Source organism: Cyrtonyx montezumae, unplaced genomic scaffold (assembly GCF_038088225.1).
Source record: "Cyrtonyx montezumae isolate F1298 unplaced genomic scaffold, pur_monq_1.0 scaffold_3, whole genome shotgun sequence".
NCBI classification, from domain to species: Eukaryota; Metazoa; Chordata; class Aves; order Galliformes; family Odontophoridae; genus Cyrtonyx; species Cyrtonyx montezumae.
In genome coordinates, this window is record NW_027072034.1 from 112200187 (window position 1) to 112221536 (window position 21350).

The 21350-nt window shown below is 45.2% G+C and overlaps 1 protein-coding gene across 2 annotated transcripts; it reads right to left on the bottom strand.

Annotated features, from left to right (window-relative positions):
- Nucleotides 1-273: 273 nt before the first annotated feature.
- On the bottom strand, nt 274-18734 carry CYTH4 (cytohesin 4). Of its 2 annotated transcripts, XM_065743020.1 has the most exons (13): nt 18566-18734; nt 13476-13558; nt 11212-11312; nt 10897-10963; nt 7122-7240; nt 6667-6747; nt 5866-5978; nt 5148-5296; nt 3056-3167; nt 2510-2586; nt 2093-2164; nt 1113-1267; nt 274-809 (listed from the first exon to the last, which is right to left on the bottom strand). In XM_065743020.1, exons 1-13 carry the CDS (start codon nt 18732-18734, stop codon nt 737-739), a joined length of 1371 nt encoding a protein of 456 aa, XP_065599092.1. In that variant the 3' UTR covers nt 274-736. The 2 variants fall into 2 exon arrangements, with proteins under 2 accessions (XP_065599092.1, XP_065599093.1); XM_065743021.1 differs by lacking the exon at nt 18566-18734 and having other exon boundaries at nt 11199-11312; nt 13476-13555.
- Between the last annotated feature and the right edge of the window lie 2616 nt (nt 18735-21350).

Below are 21350 nucleotides of genomic sequence, written 5' to 3' on the forward strand. Positions count from 1 at the left end.
GCTTCCTTTGCTCAGCAGCCTCTCTACAATCAGTGTACACCCTATCTCCATCTCACATCAATTACTTCCTAAAACCTGTGACTCAGCTGCCAAGCAGGGACTTCCCAGAATTACAGCCCTAATGGGTATAGGAAGAGGCAAAGAAAAGATCTGTGCAGAGGGATTCTTATCATCCTTTGTGCTCTGATTTCATCCTGGAGTCCTGGAACATTAGTGACACCTTGACACAACCACAACCCATCTGTTCATGGAAGAGAAACCAATGGAAGGAACCAGTGGATCTACTCAATGATCGACCAGACTATGCTTTGTTATCCTGAGAGCGTCCACACAGTTCCTCACAGGAAAAATAACCAGGCCTCACTTGCTGGCTGTAGGGATTGGCTGGGGGCTGGAGATGTGCTGGAGACATTCTTGTCTCGTCTCAAATCCCGTCCTTTATGCCTGGAGCAATATGGAGGATCCCAAAGGCCAGTTGCCGATTATCCTCTGAGCTATGACACAGGAAGTGCTGTGCCCACAGCTCTGACAGTTCTCAGTGGATTGCTCCCAGCTCCTCTGCATTTGAGTGGGAAGAGAAGCAGCAAATCTGGTAAGTTGTCCTGTCAGTCTTCTTCATGCCAAGTGGAAGGCAGAGGGAGCCAATCCTCCCAAATTTCTTCCCTGAAAGTGCCTAGCATGCAAGAGACACTGTCCAACAACTACACCTTCCTGCTGCCAGCGACCAGGTCAAGGCTCAGTTTTTGTTGGCAATCTTTTTCTTTCGGGCAGAGACGAGATCATAGAAAGGATTCTGTGTGATGCTAGTCCTGGAAATAGACAGAAATGAGAGGAAGAGCAGGAATTTAATGCTGGAGAACAACACAGACAACCTACTGAACCTGTACAGAGAAACGGCTCACCAAAAAGTAGGAGTGGAGATTCACAAATAGCAGAGAACAAAGCTGTGGCTAGAGGTTCTCCAGAAGGAACCATGAAACTCTTTGGCATCAAACGGTTGTTAAGTTACAAACATTTATTTTCATCCCCCTTTCCAGGCTGTATTTCCTGGCCGACAGATAAACCATGTGAATATTTTGTCAGGCTCAGGCTTCCAGTTTAGGTCTCCTCACCTTATTGCCTCAATCCACTCATCACGTTCTGCTGGTGTAGCTGCTGAGATCTTATAGGACTGGTGCTTGCCTTCAACCACCTTCCCATCCCCATCTGTTTTGCAGGCTTTGATCTTCTGCCCTTTGCAGTTGGGATTGAAGAGCTCAAAGCAGTTCTGTCAGAAAGGGAACAAAATGGAATTGCAGCAGATGACAGGAGGGATCAAGGAATCTATGTTGCTTTCAGCCATAGATGAAAGGCTCAGAGAGATTTCAAAAGGGACAAGAGCATTCTGTCTTTGAAATGCTACAGAGTCTCATCTTCCCTGCCCCAAGAATTGCCCCATGAGTTAGATTTTCCAGCTATCTCTTTTAGGTAAGCACGTGCCGCCTGCAAAGGGCTGGACATGAAAACAGGTTTTATGGAGAGGTGGAGTAGTAATAGTTATACCTTATGGGATCTGCCATCCTGCTCCATACATAAAATATCTTCCCTTTTTGGGTAGACACAGCATCCTCTCTTCTGTCTGCTACCACAAAGACAAACGGCACTTCTCCCAAACTCATGCCATAATGGAAGATGCACAGAGGAAAAATGTCACTTTCTGGGAATGTTTCCTAACCCTAAAGCACTGCCTGGAATTCACATAGTGTAAATCGTTATGGAGAGTTTTAGAGGAGGAGCTAAACCCACATCACCTGGTGCAAAATATGTAGAAGCCAACTCTGCATACTCATCTTTTCCAATATACACATGCACATGTACAATGAAGCCAGTAACAGGATGGCTCTCATACCAGTTGTTGTCTGTTGAAATACAGCTGTGTTTAGAGTGGGTTCCAAGACAGTTTGGCACCTTTGTTTTGAGAAGCACAGGCTTGGGAAACAGTTCTTCTCCACTACTCCCTTTTCCCAGAGCCACCTCAGCCTTCACCAGCATGTGAGCACCTTCTCTTCCCACTGACCAGATGTTGGCAGAATACTAAGCAATGGAGGCTTACTGGCTTTTTGGGGTCATCCACCTTCCGGACTGATAGGTTCTCCAAGGGGATAATGCCCAGAGGCTCTTTGTCCTGCAGCCAAAGAAACAGGAGTTAACATCAAACATGGTCCATACACCTCTGGCACAGCCCCTCTGATTTCTTCAGCATGTGTGCCTTCATAGAAGAGGAGCAGCGTGTGCCTGTGGAGACCCCTGCATTTACATTATGGGGTCCTTAGATAGCAAGAGATCTCAGCAACAGCTTCAGTGCTCAGACTCTCTCCAGACCAGAGCCAAGGGAATGGTCTAGGAGAGGAAGGACGCCTGAACTCAGACTGTCAGTATGGGGCAGACTTACCTACCCCCTATCCTCCCTGGCCCCTCAGAGGCTTGTAACCACCCAGGGCAAGTTCACAATCTAGAATTCAGCCTTTACCGTGGTATATTCAAAGTAGTACAGGCAGTTAGCAGTCAGAATGAACCAACGACGTTTCCAGGTTTTCACACGTCCTCCTAAAGGCAGTGAGGTTCAAAATCCGTTAGTCCCACTCTTTGCTGTCCTTCCCCCAACCCTACTCTACACACACACAGGCATGCTCTCCCTGTGGATCACTCCCCAGGAGAATACCATGGTAGCTACCATCAGAGTACCAGTGGTATTCACCACCATATGGTGGACACTGAGAGATTTTGCTGTGACGAGGCTAGGGATGGGGAGAGGGGAAGGATATCTTTTTTTCTTTTTATTTATTTATTTTATTAACAGAGAGACTCTGTAGGAATGGGGCTGAGAGGAGAGAGCAGGCAGCTGGTTTCAACAGCAGGTGTCAGCCTCAGCCCACCGCAACAGATGAAGGACACTGGAGATGCTGGTGCCAGGATGAGTTTTGGATGCCTGAGTGGATCTCTGGGGGAAATTTGTGCTGGGAGGGAGGTATGAAGGTGAGGAATCCCGAGGAGTTAGAGGGAGCCTTCCACTGACCTAATTTCAGGAGCCAGCCTTCACGGTTAGGGTTGAAGAAAGTATGTGTGAGATCATTCCCATCATCTTCTGGTATAGAGAATGGCTCGTTCTTTATGCTGTCAAATAGATTCTGCACCAGAGCATTGGATCAAGAAGAGAAAGAGAAAATAAAAAGAAAGAATGAAAAATTTCTGACGAAAGTTGTACACAACCATTTCATATCCATCTGGTTCATTACTCTACACAGAGGCAGGTGGGTGAATGGGGAGAGGAGGGAGCAGTGAGCATTAGTTCTCAACAGCCCCCAGTGTACACCCCAAAATGTTTCAAGGGTGACTGCAAGCTTTTTTTTTCTGCAGTCTGAGTCAAAAATAATAGAAACCCGTTTCTGAAACTCTGTAATACTATCAGGACTGGCAGCAGTGACTGACCATAGCATGTCACATGATGACAGATGTGGGTATAACGAGGCAGCAACAAGGAAGTTGGAGGGGTGGGAGGGGGGTGACAGTGACTGCAGCCCTATTTAGGCCCTGGGTTTGTGGTGCATCATCCAATAACCAAACATTCTGCTGTGCAAAGACCAATGCATGCATCTGCGTGACCTTAGGAAGACGTATTTCACACAGCCCAGACGTTTAGAGCTGATGATCTTGAAGGTGTTTTCCAACACCTTCCTTGAAGGTGCTGGATTCTATGTCCCTGTGCCTGCTGAGGCCCTGGGAAGCTGATAGCTCCAGCTTTGATAACAGCAGTGTCTCCTGCATCTATCTCCCTTCTGCATCTTCATCCTCTGGGATCAGAGATGGTATGGACTGCTGAGAGCTTTAAAGATGCTGGAAGAGGTGTTCTAAGAGCCTCTGGCACTCATTTTGGGTTTGGCGGTGCTACTTGCACAGATATATTGTGGTGCAAAAGAGGTCAGGCTCTGTTGTCTTGACTGATGAGAACAGTAGAGTAAGCTGGGACATGTAGTGGTTGTGGTTGTGTCTTCTCATACACAAACACTGTGGTCCTGTATGAGTCTCTCTTTCCATATGTCTTCTCACACAAAGTCAAAATATCTGTTTCTCTCACACACAGACACACTTAAAAACACAGAATCACGGAATTGTAAGGGTTGGAAGGGACCTCAGGGAATCACCTAGTTCAAGTCCCTGTTAAAGTATGTTCCCTAAAGTAGGTTGCATGGGAAAGTGTCCAGCCAAGTTTTGAATATCTTCAGAAGAGACTCCACCACCTCTCTGAGCAGATTGTTTCAGTGCATTGTCATGCTCAGAGCTTCTTCTGATGTTTGTATGGAACTTCCTGTGTTCCACTTTGTGCCCACTGCCCCTTGTGCTGTCACTGGGCACTGTTCATAAGAGCCTGGCCCCACCAATGAGATACATATAACCATTGATATGATCCCCCCTCAGCCTTCTCCTCCCCAGACAGAACAGTTCCAGGGCTCTCAGCCATTCCTCATGAGGGAGATGCTCCAGGTCCCATCATCTTGGTGGCCCTTCATTGGTCTCTCTCAAGAAGTTCCCAATCTTTCTTGAGCAGGGGAGCCCAGAACTGGACACATTAATCCAGATGTGGTCTCAGCAGGGCAGAGGAGAGGGAATGATCAATTCCCTCTACCTGTTGGGCATGCTTTTGTGTAATGTACCTTAATATACCATTGGCCTTCTGGCCCACAAGGGTACACTGCTGGCTCATGGCCGTCTTGTTGTCCACCTGGATGCCCAGGTCCTTCTTCTTGAGCTCCTTTCCATCAGGCCTGCCCCTGACCTGTACTGATGCATGTGGTTATTCCTCCTCAGGTGCAGGATTCTACACTTGACCCTGTGTAGAGGGCTACCACCATTCACTGCTCTTCCTTGAATGTCTCTCTTGCTACATAACCTCACCAACAAGCATGTCTGCAGCCACTCTCCAAAGCATTTTTCATGTTTTCCAGCTTCTTTTTTATACCATTTTCCTCAAGCAGCTCTCCCCCTTATAGGGCAGAAAGCCAATAGCCTTATATTACACTGAGATCAATGGACCTTAGGTTCACTTTGGACTGTGACCCAGAGATAAAATAGGGACTGATGATAAAATGGGAGATCAGAGCCTTTCTTACCTTTAAGAGCTCTTCTGGCAGGTCTGCTCCATCATTGATGCCTCGGTTGATGGACACAAACCTTTCAAAGGGGGGTTTGTCTTTCACATTAGGGTTGTGCAGGCTGGTGTTAAGCATGATAATAGAAAAGGAGAGTATATAACAGGTATCTGTCAATGAGAAAGAAAACCAGGACTGATGGCATTTTTCTTAGAGAGCAGATCAATCCACATGCTAACAGGTTACTTGGCTTCCAGTTACTAGTGAAGAGCTTCAACCTCTCAGATGTAGGAGGAACAGGGAGATTTCCCCTCTACCAGGTGTAAGAGAGTCAGACAGGGCTTGGGGAGAATTGATCTCCTATGGTGGAGGTGATTCCACAGTAGTCAGTTTGGGTAGGTCTGGTCAGGTATCAGCACTGCTAGCAAGGAAAGTTTCTACAGACCTGTGTCTGTAAGTGCTGTCCTTGCTGTAATGAGATGTATTTCATGTGGGGCTGGGAGCACTTCACACAGCCTACTCCCTGTTGGGGTGGGGTGAAGCACAGTAGGAGAAAGAAGGCCCTCAGCCTACTGGAAAGTTCTAGTCTGCCTCCTTTAACTTCAGGTATGGGAACATGAAAGACAGAATCCACACTTCCAGTTGTGGCTTTCTATGCACTGCGATTGGGAAAGGAAGGCTCTTCTCTCTAGCACAGAGTGGATCTTTGCTTTATAGGCTTTCTTTTCCCTATAAATACCTGTGGACTGGAATACTCCTGGGTTACACTTGCAGTACCAGTTGGCAAAGGCCTCCATCATGCGATCAATTTTCTGTGCTTCCCCAGGCAACCGGAAGCTCCACAGGAACTGTCTAGCAGGAGCAGCATGCCAGAGAGTTAGTCAGATTGTGTACAAGGAGTATTTATCCTTTCCCTCAGCCCACGAAACACCATGGAAATAAAGGAAATTACCTCACTGCAGCAGGGAAGCAATGCGGCACGTGAAGCAGAAGATCTGCTCCTTTCTCTAAAAATTCCCTAAGCTCACCCTCCAACATTCTAAAAAGAAGCAGAGCTAAGCATCATGTAAATCATGGCTTTGCTTCCCTAGAGAGGTGAGCGTTCTGCAAAGTATCAGGGACCTCAAGAGAAAAAGCCCTGCCCAAAGGCAGCCTAAAGAGAACAGGATGCTTTAAGATGGAGACACTTTGTTACAGACATAATGGACGCTGTGGGCTAATGTATTTCCTAGTAAAAAAAACACCAAAACAACAACAAAAAAACAGCAACAAAACTAACTTACCCTGTCCCCACCATCCATTGAAATCATGATGACCCACCTGACTTTCTCTGCACATGGCTAGTCCATTTATAAGACCATGAAAGAGGTCCATCAGGGAAAGTTGTGTTAACACTTCACAGACAAATAGCCTAGAGCCAACACACACAGCATGGCCTTGGGAAGCCTGATCCCATTTGGTGCTTTCATGCCCTCCCTGGGTGGTAAGACCCAGTGGCTGAATGGGCTCCTGCTCCATTTGTTACTTCTTGAACACTCACCTTAGTGCTTGCACCAGGTTGAGGTTGGCAAACTGGTGACAGGCCACAAAGGCTTGGAGAATCTGAATGTTTTTGGAGTCTCTGGGAGAGGAGAGATGGAAAAGGTCAGGAGAGAATTTTGTCCCTGCTCTGTTTGCTCCTTGGTGTGATCACATACATCTTGCTCCCTCCCAGATTCCCTTTCCTCTCAACCAGCAAGAAATCAAGGTGCATGGGTACCACTCTTGTCTGAGAAGACTGACTCCAGTATAGATGGAAAGACAGGTAGCCCATGCTGCCAGCCTTAGCTACACTCCAAAAGACATCTCCCTCTGTGCACTGCTCACCCAGCCCACAGTAGTGTGAGGTCATGTTCAGTCTCAGCATCTGCCAAGGGCCATCTAAAATGGTGGCTGAGAGGGACTAGGGAGAACAGGGAATCCAAAGGACCTCCTTATCTCAGCTAGGTTTCTTACCTCCCACCCAGGTAATCTCCAATGGCTGTCTTGTTCAAGCCTTCACCCTTGTGGAGAAATTTGGCAATTTCCTGCAGGTCTGAGGACAACAGCTGCTGCTCAATCAGGTACTGTATACCCTGGGGGAGGAGAAGCAAGACAACAAAGACTGATCTTTGTGTTGGTGTGAAATTAGAACTTTAATACCCTAATGTCAGACTTCGTTAGCTTTGTTGATATTGTCTCCTGTTACCCCTCAGCCCCTCCATGGAAGACCACAGTCATTTTCTCCACCTTACTGCCACCATTTTTATCTACTGTGTTGGGCTGGTATCATTCTCAGTTCATCTCAGTTGGACAAATGTTTCACTGAACTGGAAATTCAAGCAAACAGAAAAGGGCAGTGTAGGTCAAAAGTTCAAAAAGCCAGGTAGATTTTAAGTAAAGAGTTCATTTTAACATTCTTGATCAAAATACCTCAGAGTTACGTCCCTAGAAGTCATGTTTTACCATAGAAACATAAAGAAAAAAAAACTGTTTGAAAATAAGATGTTATCAAAAAAGATATTCAGACAAAATGTAGGCCTGAGATAATATAACTATTTTTTTTTAAATTTTTTTGTAAGCCACACAACACAAAAGTCAGCAATCTGGTAAACTCCACTCTCCCAAGCCAACAAGGGCAGAATGTGTTTTTTAAGGAAGATAGAGAGTCTGAACCAGGTTGTGCAAACAGCCAACATTTTATTTTAGAGAGGATTCCATCATTTTCAAAGTCACAAAAATTTGAGCTTTTATTCAGCTTAAGAGCAATATCTAGAAACACTGCAATTCTCCAGACCACATTGCAATTCTCCTCACAAAATACAGTAAAGGAATGAATATTGTTTTAGATATATCAAAATGTTCTACTTCAGCAGAATCAATTCACTTTGCCTTGTAATATATAAGAAGCTATTTCTAAAATGCCCCAAAGAAAAATCAGTCTCAAAAGAAGAAATTGAAATGTTTGGGAGATTTCTCCACACCATTTTCCTTCCTTTTCCCCAGATGAATTTTCAGTTAGATCAGTTTAATTTTGCAAATTATTGCAGTGATGGTGGAGCTCCATTTTCCAGAATGTTTCTCCCAGAAGATTTTGTTCAGCTGTATTACTGGTGTTTATCTCCTGTAGCCTCAGGAACTTACCCTGAGCGCTTGGAGATGGGAACTCATTTCATCAGCCTTGCCTAGATAAAACATAACCTTCAGCAGGGACAAAGAAAGTTCCCTGCATTGTGAGACCTACCAGACTCTAGTTATTTACCAAATCGGAAGCAATAAACAGATCTGTGTGTGCCTGTTCTAAACTAAAATCAATACAGGAACATAGTACAGCAGTTTGACCAGGCTGATCAGCACTGAACTAATAATGCTAAAATGGTTTGGGGTCAGGATTCGTTCAGGCATTTCTATATGGCATGGCAAAGTGCCATGGAAAGAGATGCCTCTGGGGCCTCAAACCAAGGTCAGACAGAAAGACAAAAAGGAAATCTTCTCTCACATGATCTGGATGTACTGTTATCAGTGCTCAAAGGCAGTTCCCACTGGCAGAGCAATGTCCAGGGGCTAACATGCACTCCAGGTGCAGTGAATGCTCTGGGGAAGGCATCTAGAAGGAAGGTCTCAGCAGGGAGGCATGTAAAGCTCTCACTCAGACCAGCAGCCATCCACAATGATAGCTGTGGTTAGCTAACAATCAGCAATTGTTCACTTCAGACTGTGGTTTTTCTTTACAGAGTTCAAAAAATGATCCACCAGTGAGGAGGAATGAAGAAGAAACTGTCTTTCTCATATCCTTTCTACTCAGTCTGATTTAGAGGTTTCTGCTGAAGGCTACAGAGTCTAGATCTCATTGGTAAGAGCCTCAGAAAAGTGGAAGATCTACGTTCACTAACCAGCACTAACAAAACCAAAACTACTTCCAGAACAGAGGCAACTTAGTGCTGGGGAAGGTGGAGGAGAAGGTTGCCAAGCTGCTTTCCATCATTTATCAGCAGTCCATCAACTGGGGAGATCCCAGACAACTGGAGATTTGCTAATGAGAGATGCTCATCTAAAAGGGTTGGAAGGAGGATCCAGAGAACTACAGGCCTGTCAGCCTGACCTTGGTATTGGAAAAGGTCATGAAGCAGATCAGCTTGAGCACAGTCACACAGTACATGTGGGACACTCAGGAGATGAGGCCTAGCCAGCATGAGTTCATGAAAAACAGGTCCTCATCTTCTTCCATGACCAGGTGACCCACCTAGAGGATGAGGGAAAGGCTGTGGTTGTATTCTACCTAGATTTTAATGAAGCCTTTGACTCAGCCTCCCACAGTATTCTCCTGGAGAAGATGGCAGCCTGTGGCTTGTACAGGTGTACTCTTCACTGGTTAAAAAGCTGGATAGATGGATGGTCCCAGAGTTTGGTGGTGAATGGAGTTAAATCCAGGTGGTGACCTGTTCCCCAGGGTCAGTACTGGAGCCTGCCCTATTTAATATCTTTACAGATGATCTGGATGAGAGGATTGAGGGCACTCTGAGTAAATTTGCAGATGACTCTGAGTTGGGCGGAAGTGTTGATCTGCCTGGGGGTAGGAAGTCCCTATAGAGGGATATGGATAATCTAGATTGATAAGCTGAGACCAACTATATGAGCTTCAACAAGACCAAATGCCAGGTCTTGTACTTCGGTCACAACAACCCCATGGAACATTACTGGACTGGGGCAAATTGGCTGGAAAGCCAAGTGGTGGAAAAGGATATGGAGGCATTAGTCAACAGCTCGTCAACCATGAGCCAGCAGTGTGCTTAAATGGCCAAGGCCAAGGGCATGCTGGTTTGTATCAGCAATAGTGCAGGAGCAGGGAGGTGACTGTCCCTCTGTACTCAGCACTGGTGAGGCTGCACCTCAAGTGCTGCCTGGCCCCTCACTACCAGAAAGACATGGAGGCCCTGGAGCGTGTCCAGAGAAAGGCAGCGGAGCTGTGAGGGGTCTGCAGCACAAATCTGATGGGGAGAGGCTGAGGGAGGCTGGAGAAAAGAGGCTGTTCAGTCTGGAGAAGAGGAGCTCAGGGGAGATCTTATTGCTCTCTAAAATGACCTGAGAGGAGGTTGTGTTAAGGTGGGGGTCCACCTTTTCTTTTTGGTAATAGGGATAGGACAAGAGGTAATGGCCTCAATTTGTGTCAGGGGAGATTCAGGTTGGATGTTAAGATGACTTTTTTTCTCAGAGAGCGGTGCTGCATTTGCACAGGCTGCCCAGGGAGCTGGTTGAGTCACCATCCCTGGAGGTATCTAAGGAAAAAGTAGATATGGTACTAAGGGACATGGTTTAGTAGGTAATATTGGTGATAGGTCGATGGTTGGAAAAGATTATCTTAGAGGTCTTTTCCAACCTTAATGATTCTACGATTATAGAAATTTTTACCCTCACACAGTCAAGAAGAGATGGGCTGAAGAATATTTAGCTCTTTTGACACATTGACAGTATTAAGCCACCCTCCCTTTATTTCTCTTAGTTTTAGGTCGCATCTGATGAAATTCTCTATAGACCCCTACAGACATATGATGTGGGGAGGCAACACAGATTGATCTTATCAAAATATGTAATTCAGAAATAGGAAAGAAGGTCTACTGACTGGAGCCTTAGTGAGATAGGAAACCAGCCCCACAGTCCATGGAAATAGCTCCTTCGGTATGGGTGGGATCAATACTCAACAGTAACTCTATCTCACAGCTGTATCCTCAAATTTGGATTGAGCAGATCCTACCTTTTCAGGATCCATGTTAAATTTCTTCCGACCCATGGACAGAAGTTTATCCCTCTGTGATAGTTTGCTACAAACATAAAGAAGAAAAGCCAAACTTAGAATACAGGGCCATGTTTCACTTAGAACACTCACATGGCAACTCAGATATCGGGTGGGTGTCTGTTCAGGAAGAAAGAGAAATCTCAGAGAGCAGAAGAGCATTCCTAGCCTCATTTTCCTGCCTTTGTTGTAATAAGAATTCCATTAGGGCTCCTGTTTTCCCAACACTAAGATGGAGATTTTGGAAATAAAGGAATACTTACTAGTCCCACTTACCCGGTCCTCTCACCAGGGTTCTGGTCTGCCTCTTGCCTTTCCTCTGCATTTTGGAAGCCCTCAATCTCTGCAAACACTTGTGCAATCTCTTCTTTTAGCTTCTGCAAAAGAAATATCAAGAGGGTGAATGCAGTGAAAGGTAAAACAGCAGATGTACAAAGCCTATCTTATTTCATCCCTCCATCATAGGGAAAAGGCCAGCTGTCCAGGACAAGCCAAGGATGTCTGTGAAATATGCACTGCTCTGAGGTGATCTTGCACATCAAAACTGGAATCCAGCTGAAAGAAGTAGGAGAGAAGTGCAGAGGATATTCTTGTATCTACTGTCATTGAGGGCTGGAAAATCAAGCTCAGTTAGCCTGGAGTTAGAGAATTCAACTCAACGTTCATTTCAATTCTTCAAACAATGTCAGATATGACACTCCACCATGCATATTTCCTTCTAGATTTTGCTTTACACAGCCTGGCTACACATCCAGGAAAGAGGAAGTGGTACCAGGGAGGTCAGTGTGGATCTGAAGTGGCCAAGCTGTGAAATACAGTTTCAAATGCTCCTATCACTCAATACCAGCTATCTGTCTTCCGATGGAGAAAGAACAGAGGAGGGCAAAAACAATTTTAAGAGCCAACTGTTTCCTTTAGGTCCATAAAAGATGGTAGCCTTCTTGGCTGGATGTTCTGTGTTACCAAGGAAACCAAGATTTGTGCACCTCCTTGTTTTCCTTCTGCAGTTTGGGTTCCCCTCAGAGCCAGAGTGCTTCTTCATGTCTCTTCCAGGAATCGCTCAAATTATTTCTTTAGCAAGCCAGAATAGGAAGGGGAAGAAGGGTTATGTGTCTAAACTAGTCTCATCTAGGAGTGAAGATGCAGCTGTGATATGAATCCTGGTAGAGAAACCATGAAATTCTCCAATATCCCACAGCTTTAAAGTTTTGCTCTTACTTTCATCCCATTTTGTTTCATCAGCCTGCCCGAGCTGAAAGTGTTCCTTAATAAGCTTTAGATATTGCATAAATGTCACACAAATGTCACTTTTTTCTCTCCATAATAGGTAAGATTTGATTCAGCCTGTTTCCTTCTCTCTTAACAGAACCACCTCTCAAGTCTTTATTTGATAAAGAGTATCACTAAATACTTTATGAAGAAATCTACCCGGTAAAAAATTTCTACTTCTAGGTGCACTTTTGCCTACACTCACTCTGTTCCAGTGGACAATGCATGCTCTATTAGTTAACAGCTTTGGGTTTTAGAATAAGGGTCAGTGTAGTCCAGTATCCTTTTTTTTTGTGCTCAGAGTAGGTTAAAAAAATATTGTATTTGTGTTCAAATATCCTGCCTCCCACAGTGCCCACTGCCCATCCTGAAAACTGAAAAGATGAAAACTGTGCACAAGCAAATCCCATGCATATGCATCCTTGAAAGAAGATACAAGACTCCTTTCTGTTTTTGCAGCAGGGATGCTAAGTCTGGAAGCGTGAGAATTCACAGATAATTCGGCTTAATTCTTTATGTAAAGAAATATTGCAGTCATTCCCCAGGTGTCTGGACCTCCTCATGTTGTGGAAAAAATCAGTGCAAGATGATAGTGCACATTTCGTGCTAATGGAAGCAGAAGAGAAAAAGCTGTCCAGCACCATGTATAATGTGGATACGATGCGATATTACTAAATGGTTTTCCATTTGTCATTTTCAGGCTCTTTAGGAATCAGTGAAGTGGTGTTTGAGTCTGCTACAGGAAAAGAAGAAAAGCAAGTTCAGCCACAGAAGTTTGTGCTGAAGGAGCATCCATCACAGCTTTCAAAAGTGATTTGGCCAGGTCTACAAACAAAACAAAAAATTAAAAATCACAGAGGGATGCAGCAGATGACTAGAACTGATATGTAATTATAAAGTAACTGATAATTTGGAATAGTTGTAAGTTCTGAGTCAAATCCCTGCCTGTATGATTTAGTAAAGTCATACTTGCTTCCTTTATCCCAAATATGCAATCCCAGCTCACCCCTGTTGATGAATTGCCATCCCCTTCTCAAATACCCCATTACGGTGGTTGATGAGTCCTGCAGCAGAGAGTACAACAGGTTTAATGAGTGCTGGTGGCAAATACGTCCGGGCAGCTGGAAGCTCAGAATTCAAGTTGGATCATGCTAGAGGAAATATCCCCTGTGCAGAAGCACTTCTGCATGGCCTAGATTGTTATTTGTAGAGACTCCTTGGTTGAAGACAAGGAAGGCGAAGAAGGATGGAAGGAACAGGATGGTCCTTACCTTAATGTCCTCCAAGAGTTCCTCTCTGTGCTGTCTTATTGTCTCTATTTCAGCCTCTTCAGCCTCACTCAGGTCAGATGACCCTGGAAGGGCAAACAGATGCCTGTGAGAATAGTTGATGCCAACGTATCACAGGAAGAGCCACCCCACAATCTCTCAGTGCCTCAGTAGCTTTGATATCTGTGCTTCAGCATCTATGCTCCCTGCTGCTGTAACCAGTGAACCTGAGCTTTGTCTTGCAAATGATTCTCAGTCCAGAGCCAGCAGCAGCCCCATATACCCCACCTCATAGCCATCCCCTCTGCTAGTAGCCCTCTGATCTAACCCTGAAGCAACCCACCTGCCTACACAAACCATTTTACTCATTGCAAGCGCAACAAAGAGGCTTTACCAAATGCTCTTTGGTGGTTTTTGTGTCAGTCACCTCAAGTACAAGACCTCTAGTACAAGAAAGCTGTGACCTAAGTAGTCCATCTACATCCAAACCTCCCATGAAGAAACACTAGCTTCATTGATTGATCCACCACAGCTAGAGTCAGAAACAGCTCAAGAAAGAGAATTGAGGACTTTCAAGTTTGAGGACAGGGTCTAGGGGATGAAAGCCTTGCTGAAGAAGAAGCATCTGTGGGAGGCTGTTGTTCTGCTCTCCTCCCCCCCGTGGATTACAGACAATACAGAAATGTGAACAGGCTTCCTTGTAATGCACAGGAAGTCAAACAGATAACAGAGTCAAAGAGACCACAACATGATTCATAAAAGGCCTAGAAGAATTGGGGTGACAGTACTGCTGCTAAATATAATCCTGCTGAAGTACAACCTCTTTAGCAAGGAGAATGAGGAGGCTGCAGACACAGAGAGGCACAGCAGATGGTAAGCCCCAGGAAAATACAGGGGACACACACAGGCTGAGGGCGACGTTGCTGCTGGGAGCTCACTGCACAACTTGCAGTTAGGATCCTAAATACTGAGAGACAAAGCTTTCCCAGGAAGTCACATCATTATTGGATGTCCTGCTGTGCTGTTTCATAAGCCAAAATCCCCTGGGCCTCTCATCTTCCTGGGAAAAGAGGAAGTGGCACCAAGTGTCTTGGAAATTGTCTTAGTGTGGCACTCACATGCAAAACAAATGCTATAAATATGAGTGGGGAAAAAGAGGAAGGAACAAGACAAGGCAGACAAAGGAAAAGAGGAGAAAGGTAGTCATCTTTGAGTCCGTGTGGTTCTTTCCTGCCACATCCACAATGGCTCAGATAGACCTACCATCCCCAAACCTGGTCTTCTCCCTATTCTTTTGTTAGTTTGGGTTTCCACGTGCTAAGTCACACAAGGCTGTGCCCCGTCCCTCCTGCAGCCACAGGGAGAGGCCACGGCAACTCTGAAAGGAAAGCACTGGGCCAGCAGCCACTATGAAGAGAGGGATGGGAACTGCCCATCTTCCCTCCCAGCTCTGCAAAGAGCCCTCATGAGGAGCTGAAAGAAGCTGACTGCTGCTTCAGCCAGTCAAGAGGAGAAGAAAACCCGTGGGACACAGCGGCAAACAACAGTCAAACCTGAATGTGAGAGGGGAAAAAAAAGTACACAATCCCCCATTCAGTGGCTTTGCTGCTTGTTAGGCAGGCTGCTGACTTCCCCTAGAATGTCAATCCTGCCTATGAGCAGAATTTGGACTTTCAGCTTATTTTATGTCTCCAATAGCTCTTCAGACTGCAGAAGATGATGCCAGACTCAACCTCTCCAGCTTTATCTCCCTCACCACTATAGAGTCTGATAATTATAGAGTCACTGGGGTGATTATTTGTCAAATTCTCACTCAGACCCTTTGTGCTGTATTACTGCAGCAGGATTTACCTGAGAAACCTCCCTTTCCCCCCACCCCACGCACAGAGGCTGTGGTGTCTGGTTGCTTTGCTTCAGTTGTTCCATGTCAACTGAAGCACCCTAACACATCTCGAAGCGACCTGAGCCTCCCAGAGGGCACCATCTCACTTGCATGACCCCCACGGAGACTGTAAATAACTTTGACCCCTTCCTCCTGGACACCTGAAAACCCTAAGTGATTCACCTGCCTGGTGAGTTAGAGTGAGAAATGTACAGGAAAGACCGTGTTGGGGGAGAAAATACAGGTAAGTCATGTAGAGGGTGAGGGAATCAAGTGACAGATAAATAAGACAGAGTGAAATATAAATGAAAATAACACATGAAGCAAAATTTCAGAGCAATTTAAACTAAAGTGTAGAAAAAGTCCTTGTAAGGTTTCTTAAGTTTCCTAAACTAAGTCTCTGATTTCTTCAGAAAAACATTCCTGTGTGCTACTCTGCTCCCCAACAGGAGGCCTAGCACTCTGCTCAAGGTTATTTTGAGGCTCTTTGTCAAGATTAGTGAAAGCATCGGGGTCTATAATTAGGGGAAGTGAATGCAAAAAACTCGTTTGGGGAACTGTCCACAGTAAGGCACAGAAAACTGCAGGGGCAGCTGGGCGAGAAGCAGAGAACAGGAGCAGACTGCTTTGCCTCTCCTTCCTTCTCCGCTTTCGAAATGAGCCACACCAGCAGGAGAGGGAAGTTCTGTGCAAATCGGGCTCACTCCCAAACTGTGCAATGCCGAGGGAATTCAGCCCTGCACTAGAACGCTGAGGAATGGCTTCAGAGTCGTCGAAGACCTCAGTACCAGCAAGTTCCACTTCTTTCTAGGACTAGATCAGGACAAAGGACATAGCCCTTTTTAGCGTTCTGTGCACAAGGGAAATTTCATGCTGGTGAACAACATGCACCGGTGCAAAGAAAAAACACCCACAGGTTTCAGGGGGATGCTGTTACCCCAACCAGCTCTGCAGTCTTCTGGCCCATGCCCAGCTCACAATATCAATACCAGCTGGCAACCTCCACTGAAAGGACCTGAAATTCCTGCTTGGAATTTATTTTCAGAGAGCCAGTGTTGAAAGGATAGCACACGAGCATAGCACATGTGGGACTCACACCCACTTTTTAGGTTCCTTCTCCCATCTCAGAGCATTCTCAGATACAAAGAGCTGATCATTCCTCAATTGCACAGCCTTGCATTTTTAGTGCTGTCTCTTGAAACAAAACACAGACTTCAAGTCCAGTTGTGGTGACCGATGCCCTCAGCCTCCCTATCTGGAGGGCAGGACAGAATTACCCTGAAGTCTAGGTGCTCATGTGGCCAGCAAAGAATACTGTGGTGCTGAATTCATTTTGCATTGACATGAGCTGTCCAGAGTGGCCCACATTCGAAGTGAGACCCTCAATCTCAGGTAAAAATATATGCAAGAGCATCTAGCATTTGGAGTGGGACATGAGCACATAGGAGGGCTGAAGGATAGGCTGCAGAAATAGCAGAGGAAGGTTATCACAGATGGCTCTGTCTGTAGAATGGATACTGAACATCTACATGCTACCCACACAGAGTATGACAGCACAGGCCGATTTACAAGGCAATGCAGGGCCCTGAATGTGATTGCTAAAGGGTTTAGGCACATCCACCCAAAACAACACATAAGCTGAGCATTCTGGTGGGCACCTTCTGCCTGAATGAGGTTGTCTGGTATGGGAATTTCACCTGAATTTCCATGACTTTTTTTTTTTAATATGGCTTTTGTGTCATCTCCACTGGAGGCTATCACCAATACTACTGCCAGGCTGGTAGCAGAAAGCCCTGCAGTTCCCCAGTTCCCTCCAGCACAACCTGTCTCCCTCCTGCAGCCAATCCTCAGTTCTCTGCCAGCCTGTGCCAGAAAAAAAATCAAGAAGGACCTCACACAGGTAGAATTTGCACATTCCAGCTAGAGGCAAAGATGTGGAGAGCAATTTCTGTTGTTCATCAGCCAGTGCTGAGCAAATCCACACTGTCCCTCAGCAGGATCCCATTGTACTAGCACAGTGTGTAATTTTTAAGACAAATAGCTTGTTAATACGTAACTTGAGCGAAAGACCATCTGTATAAAGTAATCCACCTTCTCCTGCCCAGTTGGTCCTGCAGTAACTTGGTCCACCATTTCTTTCAGATAGTGAGGGCCAGCTGCTCTCAAGAGAACTGCCTCCGCAAACACGCAAAGCCAGATGCCTGTAAAAACTCTGCTTCCACTGCTCCTACCAATTTCCCTGGCAAGCAAGGCTGGCATGCTGTTTTTTTCATGTGCTTTCCTTGTTTATCCAAGTAGGACCTCTCTCTTTTCTACATTGTGTACACAAGAGCAGCCAGGACAGAGGATGAGTCACAGAAGAGTCATCCCTTTTCTTCCTGGTGCTTATTGAGCCCATATCCAAACCTCTCCCTCTGTCCAATTCATTTGCTCAGACATACAGACACATGGAGCTTCCTCAGTCATGAGGCAGAAGAAGTTCTGCCTGGAAGCCTCCCTTTCTCTGCAGGATACGAACTCCTTTATCTACCATCTGCCAAACTAGGAAAATAAAACCCAAGATCTCTCAGTTCTTCAGATGCGGCTTATCTTCCCCAGCCACAGCTGCCTTTGAGATTGTTTTGGGACCCTGCAAGCCCACTTGGAGGTGGTGGAACCCTAGTATAATCACTTATCTTTAACAAGTGCATATGCAAGAGGGGTTACTAACACCAAAAGCCTAGCAATCTGGTTGCACTGGGGCACCCAACTGTATGAGAAGTTCTGCAAACCATCTTCTGCAGGCCACAGGGAACCACTGCTGAGGAGCCTGTGAGCTGTGCCAGAGCTGTAGGAAGGGAAGCCAGACCTTATAGGTGATCATCCAGGTGCCACATAAAACCCTTGATACGCCTGTGCTGTTTCTGCAGCTCAGGTCATGATCACCAGCACAAGGCACCACAGCAATAGATATCCCCAGCACAAAGAGCATTCGCAGTGGGAAAATTTCTCCTATGTGAATGGAATTGGCTTATTAGAGAACAAGTAAAAATATGCAGCTCAAGGCTAACAAGCAATTAGCTGTACCACCAGGGATCTTCCAACATCTCCTTCCTCCTGACTCCGGCTCCAGCATCCACTCCAACTACTGGGATTTCAGGGTGTGCTCTACCCCATTAAAATGGATGCACAGCCCCCACAGAAAACAAGACAAAAGATGGTGAAGTCTTACCAGCAGGACAAAAGTCCATCCTGAATGGCCTAATGTATTTTCCACAAATGCTGTGCTCCTCCTTGCCTTCAGCTTGATCAGATGCTTCACAGAACTGAAACAACTTGGAGCTAGCAACCAAAATTGCAGCAGCATGAGGCGGGCGGGTTGCCCTGTGGCTCCGCCTCATCCCTCCGACCACATTGCATGAGCTCACATCACTGAAGGAAACTACTCGCAAACTGATCTGGCCTAGCAGAGGCTCCTTGGCTACTCATGCAAATCCACGAATATATTTCCATCCTAGCAGGTTTAGAGGGAATGTCTGAGCCCACATTTGTGCCTGGGGGGACTGACATTAGCAGAGACAGTACTGCAGCATTTCATCTGCAGTATTCCTATGAGAGTGGAGAAAAAAAGGAAGTTCCTGATTCAGAAAACCCTTTCAATTCAGGAAATGGTTTTATTTGAAAGGAAAGATTCTTTCTGTGTTAATTCTGCAGCAGAGTGTGTGTGAATGAACACTCCAAAACTAGAGGGTGGTTGATGGAGAATGGCCGTTTTTTCTCCTTTTCCTTTCCTCACTACTCACTGTAAATTTTGTGCTTTTTTTCCACCAACAAGCTTTGAACTGAGGAGGAAAGAAGTCCTCCCCTCATCCTCTTCCATTGGAAGAGCTGGCATTAGAGGCAAAGAGATGATTTATTTTCCCCCATCTCTTCCACAAGTTCCTCTTACTATGTTCCTCTCACTTCCTCTTGAGTTAGTTGTATTTGGTTACTACAAACACCAACATTCTTGCTGGATGTTAGATTTCTGACAAAAGTAATGGGGGAAGGGGGGTGTGGGGTGGGGAGGGGGAGGAAAGAGAGAGAAGAGTAGAAAAGTGTAGGAGAGAACCACAAAGGAAAGAACTGGTGAATACATAGGTCAAGCTGAAAATCAAACTAGGTGTGGTTTGATGTGTCTCACCTCCTGTATTGGGACTGAAGCTACTGAAGGACACCTTCTCTCTGTGCACTCCATGTCTTTAGCACTCCTAGCTGTTGCTGTACTCCCAGAGGACTTTAAGCAGTAAAGAGAAATGGTCCAGACTTGTACATATCATCTTTCCATGAGACAACAGGGTACAGTTTTCAAGAGCCTCTTATGTGTAGAAAAATAAGAAATGACCTTCAGATGTGTTACACTCTGGGAGCTGACATCTATTCACACTTGCCATCACTTCAAATGGATTTATGTGAGATCAAAAATCTACGACTCATTAGAAATACAACCTTCCCATGTTCCTGTTAATTCACTCTTGTCTGAGATCCTCTGTAAAGAATAACTGGCTCTGTAGAAAGCTTGAGGTGAAAAATAGGATCTTCCAGAACTCGCTGGCTGAGGTCCGTTGCACTAGGGCCATTCAACCTCATAGAGAAAAAACACAGGTTGCCCTCCTTTCCTTTCAGTCTTTTGTATTTGCTGTTTGTTATCCATGGTTGTGCTATAGGTTCATTGCTGTTATTGAAGAGGACAAGTGTTTTAACAAATCTTCAATGACAAGTGGGAGATATCCAAACATTGAAGTCATTGTGTCAAGAAGCAAAATAAATTCAGAGTGGCTTCACATAGGCAGCTGTAAACAAAGTCACAAATAATCTTCAATCATTAGGAAGGGTTGGTGACAAAGATTCACCACTCAGTTGCTGTGGTCAGAGTCAATATTTTAAGAGGAGAAGCTAGGAGCTTATTTGGAAGAGACAAAAAACAGAAGAAAGAAAGAAAGCCTTATTATGCAAACAGTTTTTGAATTATCATACCCATGTCTGCCTTGACCTTCAGCCTACACAGCTTATTGAAGTTTATCAGAAGCCCACATTTGGATCACAAATTGCCAAGAGCCCAGACTTAAGAGTTTTTACTGTCTTGGGATTTCAGGATGCATCAGAAAAGAATTCACTGCCCCACAGCTGATGTTCTAATTCCTGCACTGGGTTTGGGTCCAGCATTTCACCTCCAGTATTGCCATTACTTTTTTTTCCATTAAAAAAGTATTTAAACAGTATTTCAGTCAGACAAGCCAACCTATCCCACTGTCTTGAAACAGCTAATTTAACAGCCTCATGCATATGTGACTTATGTAGGCAGCTTGGCCAGAGCTGTTCATATACATGTGTTTGTGGTAGGTGAAACCACAAGCAGCTTGCAAACACCAAAATGGATGCCTCTATATGCTACTGAAACACTCTAAGCCTCTCCAACAGAGACCAATGTAAAGCCTGTGCCTGTGTCTCTAATTCACATATGTTTCACATCTTAACTCCTTGATGTTTTGTTCTTCCCACAGCTTTGCCTATCTTCTGTTTGGAATTCACTGACTACCCTATTTTGGGACCTTACTTTCTCACTCTGGGCTACAAAATATGAAAAGGATTTTAAGGTACTTGGAAGGGTCCAACAAAGCTGGTTAAAGGGTTGAAAGGCATGTCCTGTGAGGAGAGGCTGAGGATATTTTGTTCTCTGTTTTGGAGTAAAGGAGGCTAAGATGGAACCTCATTTCTCTCCACAGATTCTTGAGGAGTTGAAATGGAAAGAGAAATACTGGTCTCTGCTCCCTGGTCATCAATGAGAGAATGGCATAAAGCTGCACAAGGAGAGGTTCAGACCAGATATTATGAAATATTTTTGTACCATGAGGGTGGACAAACACTGGAACACACCTCCTAGGGCGTTTTATACCTTATGCCTGCAAATGTTCTAAAGGTGTTTGGATAATGCCCTCAGTAATATACTTTAACATTTGGTTAGCCCTGAAGTGGCA

Coding starts and splice junctions, on each gene's coding strand:
- CYTH4 (XM_065743020.1), bottom strand. CDS start 18,734: ATGAGGCGGAGCCACAGGGCAACCCGCCCGCCTCATGCTGCTGCAATT. Junction 6,748..7,121: donor GGAGATTACCTGGGTGGGAG/GTAAGAAACCTA, acceptor CTCCTCTCCCAG/AGACTCCAAAAACATTCAGA. Junction 5,297..5,865: donor AGGAGTATTCCAGTCCACAG/GTATTTATAGGG, acceptor TCTCATTGACAG/ATACCTGTTATATACTCTCC.